The sequence below is a fragment of the Momordica charantia genome (genome assembly GCF_013281855.1).
Source record: "Momordica charantia cultivar OHB3-1 chromosome 10 unlocalized genomic scaffold, Mcharantia_2.0 BLBB01000010.1, whole genome shotgun sequence".
Classification (NCBI taxonomy): Eukaryota; Viridiplantae; Streptophyta; class Magnoliopsida; order Cucurbitales; family Cucurbitaceae; genus Momordica; species Momordica charantia.
The window spans coordinates 971105-982178 of record NW_028275158.1 but is presented as its reverse complement, the minus strand read 5'-3'; the positions used below and the strand labels follow the sequence as shown (position 1 = coordinate 982178).

Genomic DNA, 11074 nt, shown 5'->3' with positions numbered 1-11074 from the left:
TTTTTTAGCGGGGAGGGGATTCGAATTCACAACCTCTTGGTTGAAGGTATATGCCAATTAGGCGGAGAGAAATAAAAATTGAATTTTTATAAAACAGAATTATAGATTTTATTGTTTATTATATATCAATATATGATTAAATAAAATTGGCCCATCAACTTTTTCGTTTTCTCAACGTAACAAGAAATTAACATAGAACATTTCTGTTAAGTTGATCTGGTTCGGTTTGGTTTTCAAACAAACTGGCCAAAATTGAACCACTCAAGCGATGGTGACCAACCAGTTAGGACCAATGCCAAACCCAGATCGGTTGGATTTGGTTCAATTTCTTGTATCCGATGCTCTTTGTCCTTCCACCAAAATTTAATGAAAATTCCTCGCCACCATATTAGTCTTTGTCCTCTGTGGTGAACATTGAGCTTCAACAGGGTGCATAAATCACGCTACTCTGGCCAGTCTTCTTCAATATATTCTCCTCTTCCATCTTTTCCCTCGCAATTAGAGCCTCTGGCCAGTGCTCAATTGATGCATACATATTCGACAAGCTCGCATGGATTCCACCTTCATTTGATCTCAATTTGCTCGCCCTCTCAACGATTTCTCCTGCTCTCTTGAAATCACTTCTTAACTTGCAACCACCCAGCAAAGCTCCCCATATTGCAACATCAGGCTCAAACGGCATCTTGTCTACTAGCTGCAGCGCTTCCTCCAGTCGACCGTTTCGACTGAGCAAATCAATAACGCAACCAAAATGTTCGATTGTCGGGCTAATCCCACATTCCTTCTCCATATTATCAAATATTGATTGGCCTTCTTCCACCATCCCTCCGTGGCTGCAGGCAAACAGAGCTCCAAGGAAGGTGAAGTCATTTGGCTTCAGGCCTTCTTTTTGCATCAGTGAGAATAATTTAATAGCATCATGAGACTTTCCATGGAGGGCAAGTGACTTTAACATAACGTTCCAACAAAACACATCCTTTATTCCAATTTTAATGAAAAGGATAAATGCTCTGTTAATGTCTCCACATTTTGCATACATTTCAATGAGGGCAGTTGCAGCAATAACTCCAAGTTGAGAGAAATCTTCGATCAAGTAGTGAATCCACTTCCCAAACTCTAGATCACCCAAGTGAGAGCAAGCTGATAAAACAGAAACAAAGGTATACCCATCAGGAGTTACGCCCTCTGATCGCATTTCGATAAAGAGATCCACTGCTTCCTGAAAATTCCCTTGTTGAACGTAGCTTGAAACCATGGAATTCCATGACACCACATTTCTTTGAGGCATTTTATTGAAGAACATTCGTGCTGTAATAAGATCTCCAGCTTTAGCATACACCCCAATCATCAATGTCCAAGACACGACATTATTCTCTGGAATTCGTTCAAATAACTCCCTTGCTTTTACTACCTCTCGTACCTTGACATAACCAGAAATCATTGTATTCCACGTAATGATATCTCGATCTTCCATATTATCAAACAACTGCCGTGCATTATTGACATCCCCAGCGCTCGTATACCCTGCCATCATTCGGTTACATACTTCAACAGTTCTAACACACATTTCGTCAAACACCTTGCGAGCATCAGAAACCTTCCCACCAGTAACAATCCCCGGTCCAGGGAACTCTGGAAGTTTCAAATACAGATTCAAGAGCGCATTAGAAACTGAAAAACTCGACGAAAATCCCGTCTTAAGAATTCGACAATGCACGTTTTCCCCATCCCGGAACCGACCCAAATCAGTGCACGAGTTTAGCACAAAAGGGTAGGTAAAATTATGGGGTTTCAGCCCTCTTTGAAGCAATTCGGTATACAAGGACACGCATTTCTCAGCAGGGCCATTGAAAGCGTAACCCCTGATCATAGCGTTCCAGAATTGGATTTCGGTTCTGAAACCGGGAGTTAGATGAGAAAACACGAGACTGGCGTAATCCATGGTCCCGAATTCGGTGGTTCGTCGAAGAAAGCTCGAGAAAACATGGATATTTTGGTGAAGAGAGGTGGTAATGAGGAGAGCGTGGATTGGTTTGAGGTGCGCGAACTTGCACCTTGGTAATAGTTCGGAAATTTTGAGCTCCAAGGTGTAGGCCATTCATGATTATATCGGTTGTACAATGGCGGGAGGAGGCGCCATTTAACCGCCTTTTACCAGGAGAATACGGACCAAATCTTATTATCACCGTATTGAAAATTTAACAAGTTATTATTAAAAAAAAAAAATCCTCATTTTTTAATAGCCATATATTTTTCTTTGTGTAGTTACAGAAAAACAAAATATTTATCTAGAGAAATTACAATTTTTATTAATATGATGAATTAAGTTATATATATAATACATGCTTTTAGAAGACAGCATTACAAATATGAGAGCGTCAACTCGAACTTCAGACCTTAAAACATGTTATTGTTGTGTTAATTAGTTTAATCAATTTTAGATGGACTAAATAATAGGTCAGAAATGTTAAAGATAATATATCTATTAAATATAATGTGTACGGTGAAAAATATTAGGAAAAAAAAACTTAAAAACAAAATTATTATCAAAATTTTAAATTCGACAATAATTTAATATGGTATGAGAGCAAGTCTTCAAACTCGTATAATATTATTTTCCTATATTGATTGACTATGTGTGTTAATTAAATGGTAGTTTAACAAAATATTATTCAAGTTATGCTACCTTATAATATGCATTTATATTAGGGTTAAAATACAATAAATTCTGTCTAACCCATCAACTCACTGTACATAGTTGATTAATTATTTAATATAGTATTAACTGTATTTTAACTTTTGTGTAATATTATTTTGTAACAACAATAAAATGTTAACGTATCTATAAAAAATTAACTTTTACTTTTAGTTAGGAGAAGAAAATGTCTAAGCTATAATTCTAAAATAAAGTTAGCATCAATCTCTCGATAAGAACAATTGTCCGTGAAAATATTGGAAAAATACACTAAATGTCAAATCTCACGCTAATCTTATATCTCACCCATACTGCACAGCTTTTTCCCACCTTTCGACTTGTTTGATTGAGATTTCCTTTCTGGTTCGAATGTAGTCGAGAGCGGTCGAGCTAAAGGGCGGAAGCAAGGAGCAAGGGTTCGAATACGAAGGACGTTTCACGAGCGAATCTATCATAAATTTGGTGGCTAAGCCTTCAGTAGCACAAACCAATTCCTCCAAGCAAAGCTCGGTAGCATTTGGTGGGATGGTTGGCTTAAAGGTTAAAAGTTTGGAGTATTCATTTAGACTATGAAACATGTAGTCATACACATTCTCCATCCTTAGTTTCTCTTCAATGAATTTGCTTCCTGCCTTCCCAATTGCTTGTGCCTAAGAAAAAACTCTCATTCATGAGATGCTCTAAACTATAGAGATTAAATTAAAATTCTTAAAATGATATGGGACTAAACTAATTTTAATAGGTACCTTTTGTTGGTGGATATTGCCCCAATCGACAACAAACTTGATATCCTTGCACATATCATCTTCTTTGATTGGCCAATAGTGATGCAAAGGCATCAAACTTCTCATGAAGAAATCATAGAAATGGGGGTTTACCATTAACGTAACTGAATCACAAGCAAGGATATACTTAAGACTCACCGACCAACTAATTCCCTCAATGTATACTTTGTACCTACAATATTTAATTTTCATATCATTACATTATTACAATAAAAAATCCATACCCAAGAATGGAAAAGAAGCGTCGACAACAACTTACCTATGAATACATTGATTCGCTAGATTTGATTCTTTGAATCCTTGTTCCTGTTCCTTGATCCAATCCTACATATGCATTTGGAGTCGCTAGAGAAATCATTTTATATTTTTCAAAAAGGAAAAGATGAGTGAGAACTTTTAGTCATACCTGCATATATACACGAGCATTCCAATCATATCCATAAGAGACATTGCATTTGAGAAGTTTGTATCTGGGCATAGAAACAAAACTATTTCCCTTCCAATAAGCATAAGGTTCTCTGTCGATCCATTTCTTCCTTTGGTTGCCTTCTTTTAGATCTTTTAAAAGTGATACCCATGGCTTTATATTGATCTCAGGCCTGAAATTAATCAAATCAAATTTCATTAAATTTTATACAAAAACGAAAGTAACTAATTATTAGACACGTATTTACTTCTCCATTCTTGAGTGGTAAATTCAAATCCCCATCCATCATTTAACGTAGATTTATTTAAATCATTTTAAAAATTACCATCCCCAGAAGGACCAATCAGGGAAAACAATGTCCAACGTGTCATCATCTGCGCAGTAGCGGAACAAAGGAGGCGGGGTCGTCGCATTGGGCCCAGGCCCAGGCCCAGCGTAATCACTAGCAAAAACAATGGGCTGGTCACCGCAATTGAACATGAGGTCCAAATCGGGGATTTTACCTGGGTACCACCGTAACAGCTGTAGAATCCCCCACAGCGTAAAAATATCTCTACTCTGAAACGCCTCCGCATATTTCTCCACGTAAGCCCTTCCTCCCACGATCACCAGCCGGAAGTCCGCCTTCGATCGGCCCCTCTCCAACGTCTCCCTCGTGATCCCCGTCTCCGCCCACGGCCGTAGATCCTCGTGGATCCAACGGAAGTACTCCGGACACGTGGCTGCCCCTCCACCGTCTGGATCTTCCCCGTTATCCAGCCTTGCGAGACCGCTCGCAGGGCATGTCTTGTTCCCGGCCTTAAACGCCGCGCAGTCCGGAGGAGAAAATTCGACTTCCGGTCGAGGGTCGATACGTAATTCCATCTCCTTCTCCATCCCCGTCTCCACCGCCTAAGACGCAGTAAATAATTAATTAGAAATACAAGGAGTTGGAAAATGCAATTAGTGGGTAATTAATTAATTAGAAATACTTAAAAGAGGGAAAAAAAACTTACGAGAGGGCGAAGGAGGCGCAATGAAATCAGAAAGACACCGATAAGGAGTGGAATGGAGAAGAAAAAGAAGATACAGAGTGGAGGAGTTGGTAACTTTCTTACCATGGCCGTAAAATCTGATCAGTTTTTTTTTTTTTTTTCCTTTTTTCTTCTGAGTTCGAATTTATGAAGATATTTTAGTTTTCAAATTTATAATTGGAGGAGGGGGGCAGTGTCTTTGTTTGGAAATAGTGTCAAAATTAAGTGTGCGAGCCACAATATTTGAGTCGCTGCCAGCATGAACACGAAGAAAATTGTTTCCAAAGCATTGGCCAGATCACCAATAATATCCACCACGGAACCAATTTCTAAAATAGAATCCCTTCCAACATCCAACTCCTTCAAAATTGACGAGGATTCAGTTAAAAAAATATATATATAACACCGGATTTATGTTTTTTTACACACCAACTTTTGGAGGTTGGCTTTTTGATCTTAGGTTTTGAATTGTCGTGGAGATAAATTTGTGAGAAATTAGCTAGTAGATTAGCTTTGTGTAATTTTGTACTTATATATAATAATTTTGTTTTTGTAATGAAATATTTTTTAAGAAGTAAATATATTTTCTCCGGCGGCATAACTACATAAATATTTATAGAGCTTATAAGGAAGGTAGAATTGTAGTTGCCTTTGCTATTATATTTTCCCAACTTAATTGCTGTCTTTGACTAACGTTAAAAATCTATTCTAAGGAAAAAAACAAAAAAGAGTAACGTAAAATTTTATTTAAATAATATCTTTAACTAACGTAACACAATTCAAAAGATTTTTTTTTTCTGGCCAAGCTCACATTTTTTCTTCTATGGGAGGTTATTAGAGGTCGAAATCCTCATAAATATATAAAAATATGCTAATGCATCTCAACAAATTGGTCAAATTGTACCAACTATCCTAAAGTGTATGAAACGTATTACCTGAATTTTATAAAAAGAGAATAATGATACATCTTACTAAGGTAAAATATGAGAATTTAAATATTCTAAAGATCCCGGATATGTGATGTATATGCCATTCGACTTTCAACCGAAGGTCAATTCAAATCATCTCAATTGATGTTCATCATTGCTCTCCTCGATTTAGCAAGCAACTGAGTGTCTTTTGCTATCAATACTTTAATTATTGTTTTATAAGTGGGCATCAAACTGTGTTATTAATAGATGATTTATATATATCCATTTAATTAGGCTTAGATAACTCTAGCGAGTAATAATTTTATTAAGGGATGAACCAAAGCATCAAACGAAAAATCAAACCAACCGTCGGTATGTGGGTAGTAGGATCTGAATTTTCAAAATAAAATAGTTGATCGATCGATTCCATTAAATCCCATAAAATTGACTGAACATCAAGATTGATTCCGCATTGGTTTTGGCCCAAAATCGACCCACCGATGATCCCCTAGTTTAATTAGTTTTTTCTTTTTCTTTTTTTAGTTTAATTAGTTGTGGACATAAAACTTGAATTAAAAATAAAGTAATGTGGAATAAAGGGATAAACTATAAAGTATTAAATACTCCTACGCTCTTAAAAAGATATGTTAATTACCCTGTAATTTTCCACGAAGGAAGGCGCAAAACTTGGTTTAATGAACGATTGACATTTGAGAATGACACAACACCCATTTTGATTTTCCTAAATACGTAAAATAAAATAATAATAGAAAATAGAAAAATTTCACTGACCAATCAATCAATACAAAATTTCTATTTCTTCCTCCTTTTTCAGCACAAAAAGTAAAACCTTGACCGTATATATCAAACTTATCAGATTCCGGCGGCGGCGGGTCAAACTTCCGCCGGAACCCGAACATGGCGCGGCGGAGCTAGGACCTTTATGATTATCTTCGATAACGATATGGTTGTTAGAGATCAGTTGTTGGGAAGTTATTTAAGCAGCTGATCTTTTCAGGAATGAGAGGGGAGGATTCTCGGCCCAAGTTTGAGAAGCAATTTTCCGGCGAGAAACTGCTGCCGTTCGCCAAGTCGCCGCCTCGATTTCCCGTTATCTTCTTCTTCGCCGTCGCGCTCATCGTCGGCGGGCTTCTCTCCGGGCGACTCCTTATTTCCTCGGTAAGCTAATTAGACTTGTAATTTAATTATTTCCCTCTTTATCTCTTCCGAAATTCCTAAAACATAATTTTGCCTCACAAATTTTCATGGTTTAGAATGTTGAAGGTTCTTATAAGGTTCATGTTTCTCCTTTTTGTATAAATTTCATAAACAACAAAATCAACAAGTTTGTTGTTCAATTGTTTTTTTTTTCAAAATATGGATGAATTGTTTTTTGTTATGCTTTACTTAAAAAAATGTATAAAATATTAAGGATTGATATAATATAACATAAAAATTTAAATATTTAAATTTGAAAAATTAATCTTCATATAAAATTTATACTTTTTAATTTAATTTAAAATTTTAGATACAAGAAATAGTGAATAATAGTTCTCAAACATGTTTCCTTTTGCTTTTACAAAGAGAAAAAAAAAAAGAAATAACAAGAACATGAAATAGTTATTAATTATATTCTTGTTGATGAAAACTTGGGAACAAATATTAAGGGTAGTCTCAGGACCATTTCGTTTTTTATTTTTAAAAATTTATGCTTGTTTTTGTATAATTTCATTAATACAACCTCTTGGAAAATATATTTGAATTCTTAGACAAATTTAAAAAATAACAATAAATTTTTTAAGACTATTTTTTTTGTTTTAAAAACTTTGACCTAAATTTTGAAAATGTTTATAAAAACTGGTCTAATAAAACAAAGGTTAATTAGAATTTATATTTTATTAATAATGTTAATAATGATGTAATTACTAAATTGAATTTCAAGTCATCAATGTATGCCACGTGGTTGAATAAAAGTTGAGCCAATGCTACTCATGGTCTATTAATGTTGTGGAGTCCACAACTGAATTATTAATAATTAATAAATTAATTAGTAGAGAATTCGAATTCAGGAGGGAAGAGTTGAGAATATGTCTTTAAGCTATGCCTAGGGTTATTTTAATAAATTAAATATAAATATTTAAAATGTTCAATATAGGGACTGAAATCCGATGTTCACCCTCCACAACCACGACGACATGTCGAGCAACTCAACGGCACGACATTCAACTCGACGAAAACGAAACAAGACCCGGATGGCCCGCCGCATGCCACGTGTCCAGAGTATTTCCGTTGGATCTACGAGGACCTACGACCGTGGGCCGGGACGAGGATAACGAAGGGGATGTTAGAAGCGGCCCAAAAGAAGGCCCATTTCAGGCTAGTGATCGTGAAGGGAAAGGCCTACGTGGAGGTGTACGAAAAGGCATACCAAAGCAGAGACAATCTTACGCTGTGGGGGGTCCTACAGTTGTTACGGAGATACCCAGGGAAATTGCCCGATCTTGATCTGATGTTTAACTGTGATGACCGGCCAGAGATCTATCGAAAAGATTACAGTGGGCCCCAGGCGCCGGCCCCACCTCCCTTGTTTCGGTACAGTGGAGATGATGCCACGTTGGACATTGCGTTTCCTGATTGGTCCTATTGGGGTTGGTAAGACCTTTATGAATCCTCCCATTTTAAATAAAAACAATTTATATTTTATTCTGTTATAATTATGTTATATTGAAATAATTTCAAGTTTTGATCAAATTACTGTTTTACTTTTGAAAATTTAGGCTGAATCTTATTTTGAAAAAAGAAGATTTGAAATGCTGAAGTTTGATTTAGATTATTAATTAGTGATGGTTCAACTGACAAAGTCCAATTGATTTAAGATATGTTTTCAAAGTTTAGTTCTTTGAAAAAATAGTTTGGATGATTATTGATTTAGGTTGATTAAGATACCATTAAGATGTTCAGAGGAAAATGAGGAGGACGCAGTTTAAATAATAGAAAATTTATTGGAGAGTTATAAAAACAAAAATAATGAAGCAATGTTGAACTTCATGAACTAAAAGTAGTGACAAACCTTAAAATAAGGTTTAAATACTATTTTGGTTCATATACGTTCAAACTGTAATTTTTATCTCTTACTTCCAATTTTTGTCTATTTTAGTGATGGACTTTACAAACATGTATTTTAGTCATGGTCCCTCAATTTTCTTTTCTATTTCATTTTTTCTCGATTATGATTTTAGTAAAGTATTACATTCAATAAAATTTCTTGAAATGTAGTATTAGTTTTGTATTAAAGAGTTTTGGGTTGCATATAAAACTTAGTGATTATTTTTTTAAAATGTAGGAACCAAATCATGCGTTTGTGCAAAATATATGGACTAAAATAGACATAAGTTGGAGTAAATCAAAATGAACAATTAAAAAATACAGGGACCAAAACTTCAAAATAGAGTAACCAAAATAATATTTCAACTCGAAAAAAAAAAAAAAATTAGTGTCTTGATATGAGTAATAGTGTGAAGCAATTAATTGGTAATTATATTTGTTATGTTATTAATGATTTGGGTAGGCCTGAGATAAGAATAAAGCCATGGGAAGAAATGTTGAAGGATATAAAAGAAGGGAACAAGGAGATGGAATGGGTGAAGAGGGAACCATATGCATATTGGAAGGGAAATCCATCGGTGTCTCACAAAAGGACAGACCTTCTAAAATGCAATCTCACACGCAAACAAGATTGGAATGCTCGTTTATATAGGCAGGTACAAATCTCATCCGTCTCGTTTGATAATTATTTTATTTTTTATTTACTATTTTTAAAAATTATATTTGAGTTCTCACGATTTATTTGATATATATTTTTAGGTAAATTCCAAAAGCAAAAATAAGTTTTTAAAAACTACTTAATTTTCAAACACTTCTAGGCTTAGTGTTTTTGTTGGAAAACAAAAATGAAATATAATGGTTTTCGAATGAGCATAATTAATTTTCATATTATATATATTGTTGACATTTTTAATTTTTAATTTTTGGTGTTAGGATTGGATTGAAGAGTGGAAAGGCGGGTTCAAAGGCTCAAACTTGGCCGACCAATGTGTTTATAGGTTAATAATTGAATTTAAGGGGTTAATTAACTTAAGTTAGGGATAGTTATATTAAAATATGATATGATTTATATAATATGCAGGTACAAAATATATATTGAAGGAAAGGCATGGTCAGCGAGTGAAAAATACATTATGGCATGTGATTCAGTAACCCTAATTGTGAGGCCTCATTACTATGATTTCTTCTCAAGAAGTTTGATTCCAATGCAACACTATTGGCCCATCTCCCCTAACCGCAACTCTATATGTTCTTCTATCAAATTTGCTGTCGATTGGGGTAACTCCCACCACCAAAAGGTACCTTTTTTACCCTAATTTTTTTTACTTCACTTGCAAAGTTGTTCTTACTCACATTTAAAATACAATTTAAGTTATGTATTGAAATTAATGAGTCTTTTTTTAAGGCGATGGCGATCGGAGAAGCAGCAAGCAAGTTCATCCAAGAAGAGCTAAATATGGATTATGTATACGACTACATGTTTCATCTTCTCAACGAATATTCTAAGCTGTTGACGTTCAAGCCGACGGTCCCGTCGAATGCGACAGAGCTCTCGTTGGAATCAATGGCTTCCGCTGTGAGAAGGTCGGTGAGAAAGTGGATGATGAAGTCGTTTGTGAAGAGCCCTGCCGTTTCCGACCCCTGCGCCATGAAGCCGCCGTACGATCCACAGTCTATGGAACTTTGGCTTACAACAAAAGAGAATTCTATCAAACAAGTGGAAGAATGGGAGGAAAGTTCTTGGGAAAATAATGGTGATCCAACTTTGAACCCAATGAGCTAATGCTTGCTCTTTCTTTTCCCGTTTCATTAATTTTATAGTCAAAGTTACCATTAGGATAAATCAATATTTTATCTTTTTGGTCGAGCATAGTTAAGTGGTAATTGATGTATACCTAAGTTCGAATCTCCTCTCCAATATATTGTACTAAGAAAAATGTTTTGTCTTTTTGTAACGTTTTGTAACGAGTTCTTGTTCATATTCTTTGTTTAGGCTGAGTGTCATTTTCTTTTTGGCTCTATTTTCAAATCAACAGTGGGTTCCAAATTTCCACCTAAAAAGTAATAACCAAAAAAAAAAAAAAGGAGATTGATTTTGTGTAGTATAGAAATTGGGAATGGTTCACTAATAAACAAAA

The 11074-nt window shown here is 35.2% G+C and overlaps 3 protein-coding genes across 3 annotated transcripts; 1 reads left to right on the top strand and 2 right to left on the bottom strand.

The window, feature by feature from the left end:
- Window positions 1–68: 68 nt before the first annotated feature.
- LOC111011418 (pentatricopeptide repeat-containing protein At3g29230-like) lies at window positions 69–2292 on the bottom strand. The gene has a single exon (XM_022285156.2). The coding sequence runs from the start codon at window positions 2096–2098 to the stop codon at window positions 422–424; it is 1677 nt and encodes a 558-aa protein (XP_022140848.1). The 5' UTR covers window positions 2099–2292; the 3' UTR covers window positions 69–421.
- Window positions 2293–2831: 539 nt separating this feature from the next.
- Window positions 2832–5110, bottom strand: LOC111011598 (uncharacterized). Its single transcript, XM_088118673.1, has 6 exons — window positions 4903–5110; window positions 4233–4798; window positions 3887–4079; window positions 3740–3804; window positions 3442–3652; window positions 2832–3345 (listed from the first exon to the last, which is right to left on the bottom strand). Exons 1-6 carry the CDS (start codon window positions 5005–5007, stop codon window positions 2998–3000), a joined length of 1488 nt encoding a protein of 495 aa, XP_087974799.1. The 5' UTR covers window positions 5008–5110; the 3' UTR covers window positions 2832–2997.
- Window positions 5111–6652: 1542 nt separating this feature from the next.
- Window positions 6653–10920, top strand: LOC111011629 (uncharacterized). The gene is made up of 6 exons (XM_022285481.2): window positions 6653–7010; window positions 7987–8483; window positions 9400–9592; window positions 9870–9934; window positions 10018–10234; window positions 10342–10920. The coding sequence occupies exons 1-6, from the start codon at window positions 6852–6854 to the stop codon at window positions 10717–10719; spliced, it is 1509 nt and encodes a 502-aa protein (XP_022141173.1). The 5' UTR covers window positions 6653–6851; the 3' UTR covers window positions 10720–10920.
- Window positions 10921–11074: the final 154 nt, after the last annotated feature.

Bases quoted from the DNA above. Each gene is read 5' to 3' on its own strand.
- LOC111011598 (XM_088118673.1), bottom strand. From the start codon at position 5,007: ATGGTAAGAAAGTTACCAACTCCTCCACTCTGTATCTTCTTTTTCTTC. The intron at 4,080-4,232 runs GTAATTTTTAAA...GATTAATTTCAG, and splicing joins GATTGGTCCTTCTGGGGATG to GCCTGAGATCAATATAAAGC. The intron at 3,805-3,886 runs GTATGACTAAAA...ATGCATATGTAG, and splicing joins ATGCTCGTGTATATATGCAG to GATTGGATCAAGGAACAGGA.
- LOC111011418 (XM_022285156.2), bottom strand. From the start codon at position 2,098: ATGGCCTACACCTTGGAGCTCAAAATTTCCGAACTATTACCAAGGTGC.
- LOC111011629 (XM_022285481.2), top strand. From the start codon at position 6,852: ATGAGAGGGGAGGATTCTCGGCCCAAGTTTGAGAAGCAATTTTCCGGC. The intron at 7,011-7,986 runs GTAAGCTAATTA...TGTTCAATATAG, and splicing joins GGCGACTCCTTATTTCCTCG to GGACTGAAATCCGATGTTCA. The intron at 9,593-9,869 runs GTACAAATCTCA...TTTTGGTGTTAG, and splicing joins ATGCTCGTTTATATAGGCAG to GATTGGATTGAAGAGTGGAA.